Source organism: Chlorocebus sabaeus, chromosome X (assembly GCF_047675955.1).
Source record: "Chlorocebus sabaeus isolate Y175 chromosome X, mChlSab1.0.hap1, whole genome shotgun sequence".
NCBI classification, from domain to species: Eukaryota; Metazoa; Chordata; class Mammalia; order Primates; family Cercopithecidae; genus Chlorocebus; species Chlorocebus sabaeus.
In genome coordinates, this window is record NC_132933.1 from 151200895 (window position 1) to 151219064 (window position 18170).

The following is an 18170-nucleotide window of genomic DNA, read 5'->3' on the forward strand; positions in this document are numbered from 1 at the left end:
ATTAGCTGAGGTCAGGAGTTCGAGACCAGCCTGGCCAACATGGTGAAACCCCATCTCTATTAAAAATAGAAGAATTGGCCGGGTACGGTGGCTTACACCTGTAATCCCAGCACTTTGGGAGGCCGAGGCGAGTGGATCACAAGGTCAGGAGAACGAGACCATCCTGGCTAACACAGTAAAACTCTGTCTCTACTAAAAATACAAAAAACTAGCCGGGCGTGGTGGTGGGCGCCTGTAGTCCCAGCTACTCGGAGGCTGAGGCAGTAGAATGGCGTGTACCCGGGAGGCGGAGCTTGCAGTGAGCCGAGATCATGCCACTGCACTCCAGCCTGGGCGACAGAGTGAGGCTCCGTCTCAAGAAATAATGATAATAATAATTACAAGAATTAGCTGGTGTGGTGGAGCACACCTGTAATCCCAGCTACTCAGGAGGCTGAGGTGGGAGTATTGCTTGAACCCAGGAGGTGCAAGCTTCTGTGAGCCAAGGTCATGCCACTGCACTCCAGCCCGGGTGACAGAGGGAAACTCTGATTCAGCCAAAAAAATAAAGAAAGAAAGAAACGTGTCAACCTCTGTGGCTGTGATGAAAATATAAGTTGAAACTTCTCACCCTTCAGGCAAATTGCTGTCACCCTTGTTGATGAGGGTATGAGAATGAGTGTTGCCCGTGTCTATTAGCTGCAAGCACCTATTGGTGCAATTTACTGGGGAACTATTTGGTGATACTGCCTCTGTTTCTATCTTCTAGAAGGAATTGTAGAGAGTCAATATAATTTCTTCCTTAAATGTTGGGGAAAATGCATCAGTAAACCCATCGGGGCCTGGAGCCTTTTGTTTGGGAAGGTTACTAAATTATTGATTCAATTTCTTTAAGAGGTATAGGCTTACTCAGATTGGCTATTTCTTGTTGCGTGAGTTGTCAGATTTTGTCCTTTTGTGCTTTTCATCTAGGTGATCGATTTTATGGGCGCAGAATTGTGTATAATATTTCTTTATGAGCTTTTTAATGTCCGTGGGATCTGTACTGATGTCTCCTCTTTCATTTGCAGTATTAGTAACTTGTGTTCTCACTCTTTGTTGTTCTTGTTAACCTGGCCAGAAGCTTATTAGTCTCACTGATTGTTATTTCAAAGAACAAGCCTATGGTTTTGTTGATTTTTGCCTATTGACTTGCTGTTTTCAATTCCACTGATTTCTGTCCTCCATGGACTTCCTGTTTTCAAATTCATTGATTTATCCTCTAATCCATTATTTATGATTCCTTTCTTTCTTCTTCCATTAGATTTAATTTGCTCTTCTTTTTCTAGTTCCTTGAGATGGAAACTTAAATCGTTGATTTTAGATCTTACTTCCTATCTAATACAGGCATTCAATTTAAAATATGCACACCCTTCACATCAGCTGTTCTTCTCCTAGAAATCTATCCTAGAAAATGTTCTCACAGATACGCACAAAAATACTTACAGAGGAGTGTGTGTACACACAGGCTGGAGCAGAATTGATCCATCCAAATCCCCTCACTGTGGGGCATATGGTTAGAGACACCACAAGACATTCACAATGGTGGTGACGGGTGTATGTCCTACTAGAAAAATAAAACCTGTGTCTGGAAGGAGGCTCCACAGCAGAGGAGCTCCCAGAAATTACTTCTGAAGGGGAGTGGGACCTGGAGGGGAAAGATATGAAGACAAACATGAATACAGAGCTCTCCATTTCCCTTTATTCTTTTACTCATAACAAGGGTGTGTGTGTTCTGTAATTGGAAGGTCTAAACATTAAACCAAAGTTGAAAACTCAGTGGTGGTTGGAAGTTCAGAAGAGGTTGCATCTACTTCTGTGGGTGAGGGGACTTGGGAACATGCCTGGAAGGGGTGGTGTGTACCCTGGTTTTATTAGGATAAATTGCAGTTCAGTGGGGAGGGACCACCGGAAAGGCAGACAGCAGGGGGCGGGAGGCTTCTGGTATGCTCCATGATAGTCTTTGCACCCTGAGCCCACCACCTAGCCTCTCTGTTTTCCCAGCCCCTGCTATCTATGGTCACATAAAAAGATACCTGTGCCAGGTGCAGTGGCTCACACCTGCAATCCCAGCACTTTGGGAGGCCGAGGAGGGCAGATCATGAGGTCAGGAGTTCAAGACCAGCCTGGCCAACATGCTGAAACCCCATCTCTATTAAAAATACAAAAATTAGCCAGGCGTGGTGGCAGGTGTCTGTAATCCCAGCTACTCAGGAGGCTGAGGGAGGAGAATCGCTTGAACCTGGGAGGTGGAGGTTGCAGTGAGCCAAGATCGCACCACTGCACTCCAGCCTGGGCAACAGAGTGAGATTCTGTCTCATAAATAAATAAATAAATAAATAAATAAATAATACCTGTGTCACTTCAGCTTCCCATAATGAAAACCTCCAATTTCTTCCTACTTCCTCCCTCCCAAAAGCACCTGTCTATCACCCTATAACCTTTCTGCAATCTCTTATTTACCGTCTGCCTTCTGCAATCTCTCTGGTTTATGGGATCCCTGTTTGCAAAAGGTATGTTGGTAATAATTTCTGCTTCCCTGCTGTGCCTACACACACACACATACACACACGCCTGCAAGTGCCATTTTCATTTTAAAAGCATTGGTGACCGTCATACAGAGAAATGCGTAGGACTGGAAATAGGAGATACCAAAGGAAGGTTCCAGAGGAGTCAAGAACTTCTCTTTGTCGTTGCTTCTGGCCACAGCTCTGCCGTCTGACCCCACTCCAGCCCAGGGACCAAGAGATGTTTTAGCCCATGTTCCTTATGTCTTCCTGAAGACCAGGTCTCCTCTATGATGGGGTGGGAGGTCCATGACGGCAAGACAATGAGGGGCACGTGAAGGCGCTTTAAGGAATTGTTCTTCATCCACAGCTAGTCACTAACCATGATGAGACCACTGTCCCTTTCTGTGACACCGGCTCCTTGCTAGGACCATCTCCCCGGGGTCCTTTCTCTCCCTGAAAGTCTCTTGCAGACATTCTTTGGAAAGTACTCCTGGGCTCTGTGTGTTTGCTGAAGCCTGTTCTTGTCACACAGTTGATTGAGGGCAGGTTTCTCAGCCTCGGCACGGCTGACGTTTCACGCCAGATCATCCTCCGTGGTGGGGACATCCTGTGTACTGTGGGGTGTTGAGCAGTGTCCCTGGAATCTACCCACCAGATGCCAGGAGCATCTTCCCAGTTATCATACCTAAATCATTCACATTTGCAAACCATTGAATGGATAGATAATTGATGCATAGATAAATAATTGATAGACAATTGATGAACACATATATGTGATTGTTAGATAACTGATACACAGATGATAAATAGATGTAATTAATAGATAATCAGTTGGTAGGTAATTGATATGGATAGATGACAGATCCTTAGAAAGATGATTGATTCATAATTGATACATGATAGATATGATTGCTAGATAGATGAGTAATTGACAGAAGACTAATAGATGATTGATTGATTGATAGACAATTGACATAGATAGATGATAAGATAATTGGTTGCAAGATGATTGGCTGATTGATAGATAATTGATATAGACAGATGATCGATGATGGATGGATGACAGGAGATTGATAGACAAACGGATTCATGGATAGATAGATGGCGAATTTCTTTTTTCTTTTTTTGAGATGGAATCTCACTCTGTCACCCAGGCTGGAGTGCAATGGCACGATCTCAGCTCATTGCAACCTCTGCCTCCTGGGTTCAAGCGATTCTCCTGCCTCAACTTCCCAAGTAGCTGGGATTACAGGTGGCCACCAACACGCCCATCTAAGTTTTGTATTTTTAGTAGAGATGGGGCTTCACCATGTTGGCCAAGCTGATCTCAAACTCCTGACCTCAGGTGATCCACCCACCTCAGCCTCCCAAAGTGCTGAGATTACAGGCGTGAGCCACTGCACCAGGCCGATGGTGAATTTCTTATGCTCAGGCCAGGTTGTCAACCTCAGCACTGTAGATATTTGAGGCTGGATGGTTCTCTGTGGTGGGGACCTCCTGTGCATGGTAGGGTATTGAGCGCCAACCCTGAGCTCCACCCACCAGATCCTAGTAGCATCCTTCCTTAAGCTGTGACAACCAGAGATGTCTCCTACATTTCCAACTATTCTTGAGGGTGGGGGAAGCCTTTTAGGTGACCCTTGTTCTTCTAGACCTGGCATTGGTCACCCTCAGCTACCTCTCAAACATCTACATGACCCATTATATTTCTTTCTTTTTTTTTTTTTTTGAGACAGAGTCTCGCTCTGTCGCCCAGGCTGGAATGCAGTGGCACGACCTCGGCAGACTGCAAGCTCTGCCTCCCTGGTTCATGCCATTCTCCTGCCTCAGCCTCCCGAGTAACTGGGACTACAGGCACCCACCACCACGCCCGGCTAATTTTTGTTGTCGTTGTCATTGTTGTATTTTTAGTGGAGACAGTGTTTCACCATGTTAGCCAGGATGGTCTTGATCTCCTGACCCAGTGATCCACCTGCCTCGGCCTCCCAAAGTGCTGGGATTACAGGTCTGATCCTCTGCGCCCGGCCGACCCACTATTTTTCTAAATCGATATCAAGGACTCTTGCTCAAACATGTCTAGGTGCACTAACAGTGACCCTGAGACCACATTGTAAAATCCTGAACAACCTGGTCATGGGAGATGTCCCAAACCTGGATTCTTCCCATTCACCTAAATACTGATCCATCCATCTACTCATCCACCCACCCACTCACTCATCCATTCACAAATGCACCCACCATTCATCCACCCTTCCACCCACCCATCTACCCATCCCCATCCATTCATCATCTATCCACCCACCCATCCACCCAGTCATCCATCCACCCAGTCATCCATCTATCCACCCATCCATCCATCCACCCATCCACCTACTCATGTATACATTTTCCCATCCATCTACCCATCAACCCATCAATTCATCCACCCACACATCCATTCACCTAAATACTGATCCATCCATCCACCCATCCACCCACTGACTCACTCATCCATTCACTAACGCACCCACCATTCATCCACCCTTCCACCCACCCATCCATCTACCCATCGCATCCATTCATCATCCATCCACCCACCCATCCACCCAGTCATCCATCTATCCACCCATCCATCCATCCACCCATCCACCTACTCATGTATACATTTTCCCATCCATCTACCCATCAACCCATCAATTCATCCACCCACACATCCATTCACCTAAATACTGATCCATCCATCCACCCATCCACCCACTGACTCACTCATCCATTCACTAACGCACCCACCATCTATCCACCCACCCATCCATCTACCCATCGCATCCATTCATCATCCATCCACCCACCCATCCACCCATTCATCCATGTATCCACCCATCCATCCATCCACCCATCCACCTACTCATGTATACATCTTCCCATCCATCTACCTATCAATCCACCAATTCATCCACCCACACATCCATTCACCTAAATACTGATCTATCCATCCACCCATCCACCCACCTACCCACCCACAATTCATCCACACATTCACCCTCTGACCCACCCACCCACCCATGCACTCCATCCATCAGTCCATCCAACCATCCATCCGTCCATCCATCCATCTGCCCACCCAGACACTCATCCACTCAGCCACCCATCCATCCATTCATCCATCCATCCACCCACCTATGTACCCATTCATCCACCCATCTATGCATCTACCCATCCATCCACCCACCCATCCATGCATGTATTCACCCATCTACCCATCCATCCACCCACCCATCCATGCATGTATTCACCCATCTACCCATCCATCCACTCTCGTCTCTGTCTTCATCTTCCCATGCCTTCTCTCTGTGTCTGTGCCTAAATTTCCCTTTCTCCTAAGGACACCAGTGAATTCTATTAGGGCCTCTCCCTACTCTATTATGACCACATTTTTGACTTCAGGAATGACATAGACACAGACCCTATTTCTAAGTAAGAAATGGCCATACTAACGAGCGTATCATGCAGGGTGTGGTCCACGACAACTTCCTCCTATGTAATCAAAGTAGGTAATTGAAGCCAGCATCCGTTTTGATTGTCTTCCAGCGGCACAGCTCCAACACAGTGCCATTTGCCGCGTTTGGGGTTTAGGGCCTCCTGAGGCAGCCCTATGAAAAGAACCACAAACTGGGTGGTGCAAACACCCCACAAACCCAGAAAGGAGAGCAGATGAGAAGCATGGGGCTGGCTTGTGACTCTTTAGGGCTGGGCCCTCTCGCTCCCCTGTGTGCTCCATACTTGGGGACAGCTCCCAACAGTCAGGAAGGAGGGGTTGTTGTAGCTAGAAGACAGCAGCTGTCAAAAAGGGTCTGTCGCCGGCATGCCATCCCTGCTGCCAATAAGGGGCTACCTGTTGTGTCTTTCTCATCCCAATCCTGTAAGGTCCACCCCGAACAAGACTGTAGGATTCCTGTTCTCCGCATCTGAACTCTTCAGAAAGGGGTTCCCAGGGCTGGGAATGAGGGGAGAGCAGCTCCAAGAATCAGGAACATGCCGGGCACAGTGGCTCACACCTGTCATCCCAGCACTTTGGGAGGCTGAGGTGGGAGGATCATCTGAGAACAGGAGTTTGAGACCAGCCTGGCCAACATGATGAAACCCCATCACTACTAAAATTACAAAAAAAAATAAAAAAGGGGGGGGTTGGGCACGGTGGCTCACGTCTGCAATCCCAGCACTTTGGGAGGCCGAGGAGGGTGGATCACCTGAGGTCAGCAGTTCGCAACCATCCTGGCTAACACGGTGAAACCCCTTCTCTACTAAAAATACAAAAATTAGCTGGGTGTGGTGGCGGGAGCCTGTAGCCCCAGCTACTCGGGAGGCTGAGGCAGGAGAATCGCTTGAACCCGGGAGGCAGAGGTTGCAGTGAGCTGAGATCACACCGTTGCACTCCAGCCTGGGCAAAAAGAGTGAAACTCCATCTCAAAAAGAAAAAAAAAAATTACAAAAAAATTAGCCGGGCGTGGTGGCGGGTTCCTGTAGCCCCAGCTACCCAGGAGGCTGAGGCAGGAGAATCGCTTGAACCCGGGAGGCAGAGGTTGCTGTGAGCCGAGATCGTGCCACTGCACTCCAGCCTGGGTGACAGAGCGAGACTCCCTCTCAATTAAAAAAAAAAAAAAATCAGAAAGAACCATCCTCAGAGGATGAATAAACAGAATTTGTCTATCCATACAGTGGACAATTTTTTTATTTATATAAATAATACTTTTTTTGTGTTTTGCCCCGCAGAAGCTATTTTTTAAAAGACCTGGTTATACAAATGATGGTAGTTTACAACTGAGGAAATAGATAATTAAAATATTCATGTTACCACATTAATAGACCTAAAGAAAAATGTGATTATTTTCATAGATTCTGAAAAGGCCTTTCATAAAATTTTAATAACTGTTTCTGATAAAAAAACACACATGTTTTATATTAATTCATAGACTCTTACCATTGCAAAGCACATATATCTCATTATGGACTTACATTTCTTCTTTTTTTTTATTATTATACTTTAAGTTCTAGGGTACATGTGCACAACGTGCAGGTTTGTTACATATATGTATACATGTGCCATGTTGGTTTGCTGCACCCGTTAACTGGTCATTTACATTAGGTATTTCTCCTAATGCTATCCCTCCACCCTCTACCCTCCCCACAACAGGCCCCGGTGTGTGATGTTCCCCTCCCTGTGTCCAAGTGATCTCATTGTGCAATTCCCACCTGTGAGTGAGAACATGCGGTGTTTGGTTTTCTGTCCTTGCGATAGTTTGCTGAGAATGATGGTTTCCAGCTGCATCCATGTCCCTACAAAGGACATGAACTCATCCTTTTTCATGGCTGCATAGTATTCCATGGTGTATACGTGCCCACACAATGGACTACTATGCATCCACTAAAAGGACTTAAGCTCTGACACAGACTCCTGTGTGGATGAACTTTGAAGACTCCAGGCTCAGTGACAGAAGCTGGACACGAAAGATCACCTATTGTCGAATTTTCTTCTTATAAAATGTCTAGAATAGGCAAATCCACAGAGACCAGAAAGCAGATTTGAGGTTGACAGGGGCTGAGGACAGGAAACAACAGGATCGACAGTTGTGGGGTTCTCAACGGTTTTTGTTTTGTGTTGTGTTGTTTTGTTCTGAGATGGAGTTTTGCTTTTGTTGCCCAGGCTTGAGTGCAATGGTGTGATCTCGGCTCACTGCAACCTCTGCCCACCACCCAGGTTCAAGCGATTCTCCTGCCTCAGCCTCTGGAGTAGCTGGGATGACAGGCACCTGCCACCACACTCGGTTAATTTCTTGTGTGCTTTTAGTAGAGACGGGGTTTCACCATGTTGGCCAGGCTGGTCTCGAACTCCTTACCTCAGGGTATCCACCCGCCTCGGCCTCCCAAAGTGCTGGGATGACAGGTGTGAGCCACGATGCCTGGCCGGGTTCTGAGTTCTGTTCAGGGAGGAAAATGGCTCTGGAATTGCATGATGGCGTTGTTTATACATCTGTGAATATATTAAAAACCATTGAAATGTATGAATGAGTGAAAGGTTATGCTTTGTAATATGTAACTCACATCTTGGTAAAGCTGTTTTTTGTTTGTTTGTTTTGTTTTTTATTTTATTTATATATTTATTTTTGAGATGGAGTCTCGTTCTGTCGCCCAGGCTGGAGTGCAGTGGCGCCATCTCAGCTCACTGCAAGCTCCGCCTCCCGGGTTCACGCCATTCTCCTACCTCAGCCTCCCGAGTAGCTGGGACGACAGGCGCCCGCCACCATGCTAATTTTTTTGTGTTTTTTTTAGTAGAGATGGGGTTTCACCATGTTAGCCAGGATGGTCTCGATCTCCTGACTTGGTGATCTGCCCGCCTCGGCCTCCCAAACTGCTGGGATTATAGGTGTGAGCCACGGCGCCCGGCTGGTAAAGCTGTTTTTAGGAGAAATAAATGACAGGGCTGGGAGAGGTACACACAGACCCTCAACAGGCAAGAAACATTCCTGGATGCATTGCTGCCAGAAAGATATGCATTTTTCTGGAAAGCGTAAGAAAAAGGGTCCAATCTGGCTGGGCATGGTGGCTCACGCCTGTCATCCCAGTACTTTGGGAGGCTGGGGCCATTGGATCACCTGAGGTCAGGAGTTCAAGACCAGCCTGGCTAACATGGTGAAACTCTGTCTCTACTCAAAATACAAAAATTAGCCAGGCGTGGTGGCGGGCGCCTGTAATCCCAGCTACTAGGGAGGCTGAGGCAGGAGAATCATTTGAACTCGGGGAGGCAGAGGTTGCAGTGAGCCGAGATCACGCCACTGCACCCCTGCCTGGGTGACAGAGTTCCAAAAAAAAAAAAGAAAGAAAGAAAAGAAAAGAAAAAGAAAAGAAAAAAATAGGGTCTAACGTGCAGCCCCTGAGCGCCCACCTGTGGTCGGTCTGTTGCTTCAGACCATGCAGTGCCCAGATATTTCTGGAATAGCCACCTCTGCAGGCCAGACAGCGCCAAGAGCAACCGTTGTACTCATTTTGTGAAATTTCCATCCTGCCGCCCCAGCCTCGGCGGGACGCAAACCGCAAGCCAGTGCCTCTTGTGTCAGGGCAGCTGGTGACAGTTAGAGGTAATTTCTTGATTCATCACCCACGTTGCTCAGCAGTCCTGGCTGACTGTCTTCCCTGGGGGCTGTCCAGTGGCCGCAGGGGACAGACCCGAAGTTGCAACACGTCTGGCTGTGAAGGGACTGCTCGCTGGATCGTCAGACCACCCAGGTTACAGACATGAGGGTGGCTGGGTGAGGTCGCCATTGCAGGACTTCCAACAGCACGTGATGGTTAAATGTGTGCGAGGCACAGCTGCCTACCTGGAGGGTTAAAGCCGCAAATTCTAGCCCAGGTGTGGTGGCTCAGGCCTGTAATCCCAACACTTTGGGAGGCCGAGGCAGGAGGATTGCTTGAAGCCAGGAGTTTGAGACCAGCCTGGGCAAAAGAGTAAAACCCCATGTCTACAAAAAATAAAAATATTAGCTGGGCATGGTGGCATGCACCTGTACACCCAGCTACTCAGGAGGATTGCTTGAAGCCAGGAGTTTGAGACCGGCCTGGGCAACATAGCAAAACCCCGTGTCTACAAAAAATAAAAATGTTAGCTAGCTGGGCATGGTGGCATGCACCTGTAGTCCCAGCTACTCAGGAGGATTGCTTGAAGTCAGGAGTTTGAGACCAGCCTGGGCAACATAGAAAAACCCCATGTCTTCCAAACATAAAAATATTAGCTAGGCATGGTGGCATGCACCTGTAGTCCCAGCTACTCAGGAGGCTGAGGCAGGAGGATTGCTTGAAGCCAGGAGTTTGAGAGCAACCTCAGCAATATAGCAAACTCCATGTCTACAAAAAATAAAAATATTAGCTGGGCATGGTGGCATGCACCTGTACACCCAGCTACTCAGGAGGATTGCTTGAAGCCAGGAGTTTGAGACCGGCCTGGGCAACATAGCAAAACCCCGTGTCTACAAAAAATAAAAATGTTAGCTAGCTGGGCATGGTGGCATGCACCTGTAGTCCCAGCTACTCAGGAGGATTGCTTGAAGTCAGGAGTTTGAGACCAGCCTGGGCAACATAGAAAAACCCCATGTCTTCCAAACATAAAAATATTAGCTAGGCATGGTGGCATGCACCTGTAGTCCCAGCTACTCAGGAGGCTGAGGCAGGAGGATTGCTTGAAGCCAGGAGTTTGAGAGCAACCTCAGCAATATAGCAAAACCCCGTGTCTACAAAAAATAAAAATATTAGCTGGGCATGGCGGCAGGCACCTGTAGACCCAGCTACTCAGGAGGCTGAGGCAGGAGGATTGCTTGAGGCCAGGCGTTGGAGGCTGCAGTGAGTTACGTTTGCACCACTACCCTCCAGCCTGGGCAACAAAGCAAGACCCCATCTCCATAAAACAAACAAAAACAAAGAAAAGAAAATTCCAGGGCACCCCTGTTTCCAGTTCTGTCCACTTTACGTTCTCGAAATAAAAATAGCATCCATTTGACAGACACATTTTTCATCAGCAGTGCATGGCTAAAGCGTCTCTCCTTCCAGACGTCTGCCACGGCCACAGCAGGCAGAACCCTAAGAAGGAAGGGTCTGATTTTCCTCCTGAAGCCATAGGTGGCCGGAGGTGCCCGGCTGGCCGTGGAGGGTGGTGCTGACCCGTGCATAACCGTAGGTTTCACACCTGGGCACGTCCAGGCGGGGCACAAAACTTCTCCCTGAAACTGAAATGAAAGCTCTGGGCCATTTTAAAAGCAGTTTGAGGAAGCTGTTGGTGCAGCAGTTGGTAAGAAGTCAGAGGCCTCCTCTGGAGGAAGAAAGAGCAGGGTGGAGCCTTGGGCTGACATGGGTGTCACAAGCTAGAAAGACTTTGGAAATCTCCCGGCGCTCGGATTGTGTGTTTTCTCCTGATAGATGCTTTGTGGGAGGGATGTCCCTGAAATGAAAGGATTGACACCTGGGGGCTGACGGTCGGTCGCTTTGTGGTTTCCATCCATGGGGGACAGTGAGTGAGTGGTGAGGTCTGTACAACAATGAGTTCAACCTGCCCAGGGGAGCCACAGGCCCCACTCTGCATCTTCTAAGAGTCTCAGCCTGTGACATGGACGAAGGTCTCCAGTGACCTCCCTGATCCAAGGAAGGAGGGGAGGGAGGGAGGGGAAGGAAGGAAGGAAGGAAGGAAGGAAGGAAGGAAGGAAGGAAGGAAGGAAGGAAGGAGTGAGGGAGGGAAAGAAGGAATGAAGGAGAAAGGGAGGGAAGAGAAGGAAGGATGGGAGGGAAGGAAGAAAGAAAGGAGGGGAGGGAGGGAGGGGAAGGAAAGAAGGAAGGAAGGAAGGAAGGAAGGAGAGAGTGAGGGAGGGAAAGAAGGAATGAAGGAGAGAGGGAGGGAAGAGAAGGAAGGATGGGAGGGAAGGAGGAAAGAAAGGAGGGAGGGAAGGAAGGAGAGAGGAGAAAGAGGAAAGACAGAAGGAAGGTAGGAACGAAGGGAGAAAGGGAGGAAGGAGGGAGGGAGGGAAGGAAGGGAGGAGGGAAGGGAGGAAAGAGGGAGGGACGGAAGGAAGGAATAAAGAAGGGAGGGAGGGAAGAGAAAGAAGGATGGGAGGGAAGGAGGAAAGAAAGAGAGGGAAGGAAGGAGAGAGGAGAAAGAGGAAAGACGGAAGGTAGGAAGTAAGGGAGAAAGGGAGGAGGGAGGGAAGGAAGGGAGGAGGGAAGGGAGGAAGGAGGGAGTGAAGGAATGAAGGAGGGAGGGACGTAAGAGAAGGAAGGAGGGAGGGAAGGAGGAAAGAAAGGAGGGAGGGAAGGAAGGGGAGAGGAGAAAGAGGAAAGACGGAAGGTAGGAAGGAAGGGAGAAAGGGAGGAAGGAGGGAGGGAGAGAATGAGGGAAGGAAGGGAAGAGGGTAGGGAGGAAAGGGGAAAGGAGGAAAGGAAGGAATGAAGGAAGGAGGGAGGGAAGAGAAGAAAGGATGGGAGGGAAGGAAGGAGAGAGGAGAAAGAGGAAAGACAGAAGGTAGGAAGGAAGGGAGAAAGGGAGGAAGGAGGGAAGGAGTGAAGGAAGGGAAGAGGGAAAGGAGGAAAGAGGGAGGGAGGGAAGGAAGGAATGAAGGAAGGAGGGAGGGAAGAGAAGAAAGGATGGGAGGGAAGGAAGGAAAGAGGAGAAAGAGGAAAGATGGAAGGTAGGAAGGGAGAAAGGGAGGAAGAGAGGGAAAGAAGGAAGGAGGGAAGGAAGGAAAGAGGGATGGAGGGAAGGAAGGGAAGAGGGAAGGGGGGAAAGAAGGAGGGAGGAAAGGAAGGAATGAAGGAAGGAGGGAGGGAAGAGAAGAAAGGATGGGAGGAAAGGAAGGAAAGAGGAGAAAAAGGAAAGATGGAAGGTAGGAAGGGAGAAAGGGAGGAAGAGAGGGAAAGAAGGAAGGAGGGAAAGAAGGAAGGAGGGAAGGAAGGAAGAAAGCAGAGAAGGGAGGGAGGGAGTGAGGGAAGGAAGGGTGGGAAGAAGGGAGGGAGTGGGGAGAAAAGAAAAGAAGGGAAGGAAGGAGGGAAGAAGAGAAGATAGGAGGGAGGGAAAGAAGGTAGGAGGGAGGGAGAGAAGGAAGGAGCCAGGAGGAAGGAAGGAGAAAGGGGAGAAGAGAGGAAAGAAGAAAACGACAGAGGGTGAAGGAAGGAAGCAGAGAGTCAGGGAAAGAAGAAGGAGGAGAGGGAAAGAGGGAGGAAGGGCGGGAGGGATGGAGGAGACAGGGAGCCCTGCTAACGCATGTCCCCGCCCTCCTCGGTCCCCGGGGAGCCCTCCCGGCAGCCACCTCCCCGCGCGCGCCCCTGAGCCGTGCGCCCTTCCCTTTGCAGAGCCCGGGCGAGGACCCCTCCAGGATGCACGTCCCCAACAGCACCGGCCCGGACAACGCGACGCTGCAGATGCTCCGGAACCCGACGATCGCGGTGGCCCTGCCCGTGGTGTACTCGCTGGTGGCTCTGGTCAGCATCCCGGGGAACCTGTTCTCCCTGTGGGTCCTGTGCCGACGCATCGGGCCCAGATCCCCGTCGGTCATCTTCATGATCAACCTGAGCGTCACGGACCTGATGCTGGCCAGCGTGCTGCCTTTCCAGATCTACTACCATTGCAATCGCAACCACTGGGTGTTCGGGGTGCTGCTGTGCAACGTGGTGACCGTGGCCTTTTACGCCAACATGTACTCCAGCATCCTCACCATGACGTGCATCAGCGTGGAGCGCTTCCTGGGAGTCCTGTACCCGCTCAGCTCCAAGCGCTGGCGCCGTCGTCGTTACGCGGTGGCCGCGTGCGCCGGGACCTGGTTGTTGCTCCTGGCCGCCCTGTCCCCGCTGGCGCGCACCGACCTCACCTACCCGGTGCACGCCCTGGGCATCGTCACCTGCTTCGATGTGCTCAAGTGGACCATGCTCCCCAGCGTGGCCATGTGGGCCGTGTTCCTCTTCACCATCTTCATCCTGCTGTTCCTCATCCCCTTCGTGGTCACCGTGGCCTGTTACACGGCCACCATCCTCAAGCTGTTACGCACGGAGGAGGCGCACGGCCGGGAGCAGCGGAGGCGCGCGGTGGGCCTGGCCGTGGTGGTCCTGCTGGCCTTCGTCACCTGCTTCGCCCCCAACAACTTCGTGCTCCTGGCGCACATCGTGGGTCGCCTGTTCTATGGCAAGAGTTACTACCACGTCTACAAGCTCACGCTGTGTCTCAGCTGCCTCAACAACTGTCTGGACCCGTTTGTGTATTACTTCGCCTCCCGGGAATTCCAGCTGCGCCTGCGGGAATATCTGGGCTGCCGTCGGGTGCCCGGAGACCCCCTGGACACGCGCCGCGAGAGCCTCTTCTCCGCCAGGACCACGTCCGTGCGCTCCGAGGCCGGTGCGCACCCCGAAGGGCTGCAGGGAGCCCCCAGGCCCGGCCTCATGAGGCAGGAGAGCGAGTTCTGAGTCCCCGGGGGTGCAGCTTGGAGAGCCAGGGGCGCATGGAGAGGCCACGGTGCCAGAGGTTCAGGGAGAACAGCTGCGTTTCTCCCAGGCACTGCAGAGGCACCGGTGAGGAAGGGTCTCCAGGTTTCACTGAGGATAGAGAAACCAGCAAAGCCCAGAGGGGCACAGGGCGCTCTGTGAGGCTGCAGAGGGGGCCTCTGCCTCTCTGTGTCGTGCACCAGACAGCGTGTGCCACCATGCCCTGCTCATTTTTGTATTTTTTTTTTTTTAGTGGAGCCGGGGTGTCCACCCCCGAGTTCCTCAGACACTCCTTCTCACACCTGTCCGTCCCCAAGCATGGACGTTCAACCAGCCCCGCTCCCTCTCCCACTCCATTTCTGGATATATCCTCCCTGGGCCACCTGCCAGCCGCATTCCCAGCTCCTCTCCTGGCTGACATCGTCCCTTAGCTGTGGTTCTGGCCTTCTCTATTCTCCCCCAGAGGTGCTGGTCTCCTTAGCGTGGTGCACACCGACATTGCTGTTGATTTCACTCAGGGCCACTGTGGTGGTTGAGGTTGGAATTCTTCTTTCAGAGGAACGAGGACAGATTTATATATTTCATCTCTGATGACTCCAGGAGCACCTGAGGTTCCTGCAAGTCAACTACTCCCGTGTTCCCCACATCTGCTCCCTGCCCCACCGCACCTGCCAACCTGGAGCTGACCACGATGATTCCTGGCACGGTTGTTCTGACCTGGCTTGGAGGGCCCCCCACCCCTCTTCTGCTTCTGTGAATCCCTGAGAGGGAAGGAGGTCCCATCAGGCCCCTGGACCACCATCAGGCCTCCCTGACTCAGGATGAGGACCTCGGAGGCCCAGGTGTGGAAACGAGGCTCGGTGAGATGGGTCCCAGCACGCCCCAACCCAAGGACGCAGCTTGATTCCGGAGTTCCCAGCCTTCTGCCCATTGTCTGCGTCCTGTTCCCCCGCTGGCGAGTCCATCCGGGGTCCGGGGAGCAGGCAACTGGCAGGACCTGTGAGACCGTTTGGAGATCAAGCACCGGACACAGGTGTGGACCCCAGGAACCTGCAGGGGTGTCAGTCGCTGGGCCCCCTCCACGCTGTGTGGGTGGTGAGCAGGCTGTGTGTTTGTCTTCCTTCTTCTGCATACGGGACGTGCCTGTGCCAGCCCCAATACCTGAGCTGGTTTAGCGTAAAGAAGAGCTCTGACTCCCCACGGGCGTCCGAACATCACAGGGAATTGGATTCCTGGCTCTGTTGGGTGAGAAACACGGTTCTGGAGGCGGGAATGGGAGAGCCGGCCATCTGCCCAGGGGCTCTGTGTCTCCATAGTGGGTGGCCTCAGATGCCCAGCCCCTCCCTTTCTGTGCACTGGGGACACTGACAGAGGCCAAAGCTGCTGTTCAGAGGACCTCTGTTCGTGCCTCTCTCCTGCTATCACCACCATGGAAGGAAGACAGAGATGGCTTAGTCATGAATCCAATCATTCCCAAATCCCGTGTCCACCTGGAACAGCAGGATGGGACCGTGTTTGAAAATCGGCTCTTTACAAATGTCATGAAGTAAGGTGAGGTCATCCTGCATTTACAATGGGCCCAATTCGTGTCCCTGTGAGAGACGGAAGAGGAGACACAGACGCAGAGGAGAAGGCCACGTGGAGACCCAGGCAGAGACTGGAGGGACACGGCCACAAGCCCAGGGACGCCCGGAGCCCCCAGGAGCTGGGAGAGGCAGGAAGGATCCTCCCCTGGAGCTTTCCAGGCAGTGTTTGACCCTGGCACACCTGGATCTCAAATTTCTGGTCTCCAGGACTGGAGGAGGATAAACTGGCGTTAAGCCCCCAGTTTCTAGGAATTCTGGGATTTCATTTCAGCAGCTCCCGCCGATGCACACACGCATTGAATCCCCCTCTGACATCCTGGAACTGGGACGTGGACCAGTGCAATGTGCTGGTTCCTGGGTGGGTCATTTCGGGAGGCCCGCTGTGCCGCAGGCTGGATCCCAGGGAGTGCTATGTGTGTGTGTGTGTGTGTGTGTGTGTGTGTGTGTGTGTGTGTGTGTGAGCAATAAAGCTTTTTAATCACCTGGGTGCAGGCGGGCTGAGTCCAAAAAGAGAGTCATCAAAGGGAGATAGGGCTGGGGCCGTTTTATAGGATTTGGATAGATAAAGGAAAATTACAGTCAAAGGGGGTTGTTCTCTGGTGGGCAGGGGTGGGGGGTTACGGGATGCTCAGTGGGGGAGCTTTTGAGCCAGGATGAGCCAGGAGAAGGAATTTCACAAGGTAATGTCATCACTTAAGGCAGGGACAGGCCATTTTCCTTTTCACTTCTTTTGTGCTTTTTCGATGTAATCTCCCAGCTATGGCCACTAGAGACAGATGAAGGCTCCTGGAAGAATGATGTCCCTGTAATGTGTAATGCTCTTTTTTTTTGTTTTTGTTTTTTGTTTGTTTTTTGTCTGGACAGCACAGGGAGCTGGTTTTTTTTTTTTTTTTTTTGCAATGCCCAGCAGTCTGGTGGCTCATTCTCTCCATCACCCCCTAAGTCTGCTTCATGAATGACATCATGAAGCCATCCAGGATCCCTGGAGACAAGAGCCCCACGTTTTCTGATTTTTCTTGATTGAAGGACCAGAGTTTTTTTGGTTTTTGGTTTTTGGGTGTTTTTTGTTTTGTTTTTTTTTTGTTTTTGTTTTTTTCTTTTTGAGACAGAGTCTCACTCTGTCACCCAGGCTGGAGTGCAATGGCATGACCTCGGCTCACTGCAAGCTCCGCCTCCTGGGTTCAAGCGATTCTCCTGCCTCAGCCTCCCGAGTAGCTGGGATGACAGGTGCGCACCACCACGCCCGGCTAATTTTTGTATTTTTAGTAGAGACGGGGTTTCACCATGTTGGCCAGGCTGGTCTGCAAATCCTGACCTCAGGTGATCTGCCCGCCTCGGCCTCCCAAAGTGCTGGGATGACAGACATGAGCCCCTGCGCCTGGCCAGGACCACGGTTCTGTATAAAGTGCAGCTTCATAAACCGAGCACCCCATCCCCTCCTTCAGAACGCTCCAGATCCCCCTCCCACGTGCCGTCGTGGCATGAAACCGGCCTTCCCGCCTTTGCCCTCTGCCGAGCCGTGGTCTTTGGTGAAGGCGAGTGAGGCAGGCGTACACGTGGGACCGCCAGGATGGTGTACCAGCAAGTGCAGCCTGAATGTCCACCTGTCTCCAGAAAAATGAGCCACTGTTGTGAGCTGGTCTGCAGGCTCCAGGCGGGGGAACCTCCCTGGGAAACAGCACTCTTCCACACATGGATGAAGGAGAGGCAGAGACTGCAGTGATGCAGCCACAAGCCCAGGGACCCCTGGAGCCCCCAGGAGCTGGGAGAGGCAGGAAGGATCCTCCCTTAGAGCCTCCCAGAAGGAATTGGATACAATTGTAGTAGATTGAATAGTGGCCCCCAGAAACATCTGTCCATAGCCTAATGCTCAGAGCCTGTGAGTAAGACCTTGTTTGGAAACAGGGTCTTTGCAGATGTGATTAAGTTAAGGACCTTGAGATTGGATCATTCTGGAATAGGGTGGGCCCTAGACGCAATGGCAGGTGTCCTTCTAAGAGACAGAAGAGGAGACGCAGACACAGAGGAGGAGGACACCTGGAGACAGAGGCAGAGACTGGAGTGATGCAGCCAC

General features: G+C 51.1%; 1 protein-coding gene across 2 annotated transcripts in view; it reads left to right on the forward strand.

The window, feature by feature from the left end:
- Positions 1 to 18104, forward strand: part of P2RY8 (P2Y receptor family member 8) — a 76111-nt gene extending 58007 nt beyond the window's left edge. For both annotated transcript variants that reach the window (XM_008019661.3, XM_008019662.3), the window contains one exon: positions 13389 to 18104. In XM_008019661.3, coding sequence (XP_008017852.3) covers positions 13413 to 14492 — 1080 coding nt within the window. In that variant the 5' untranslated portion in view covers positions 13389 to 13412 and the 3' untranslated portion in view covers positions 14493 to 18104. The remainder of the gene's footprint in view (positions 1 to 13388) is intronic.
- The last annotated feature ends 66 nt before the right edge of the window (positions 18105 to 18170 follow it).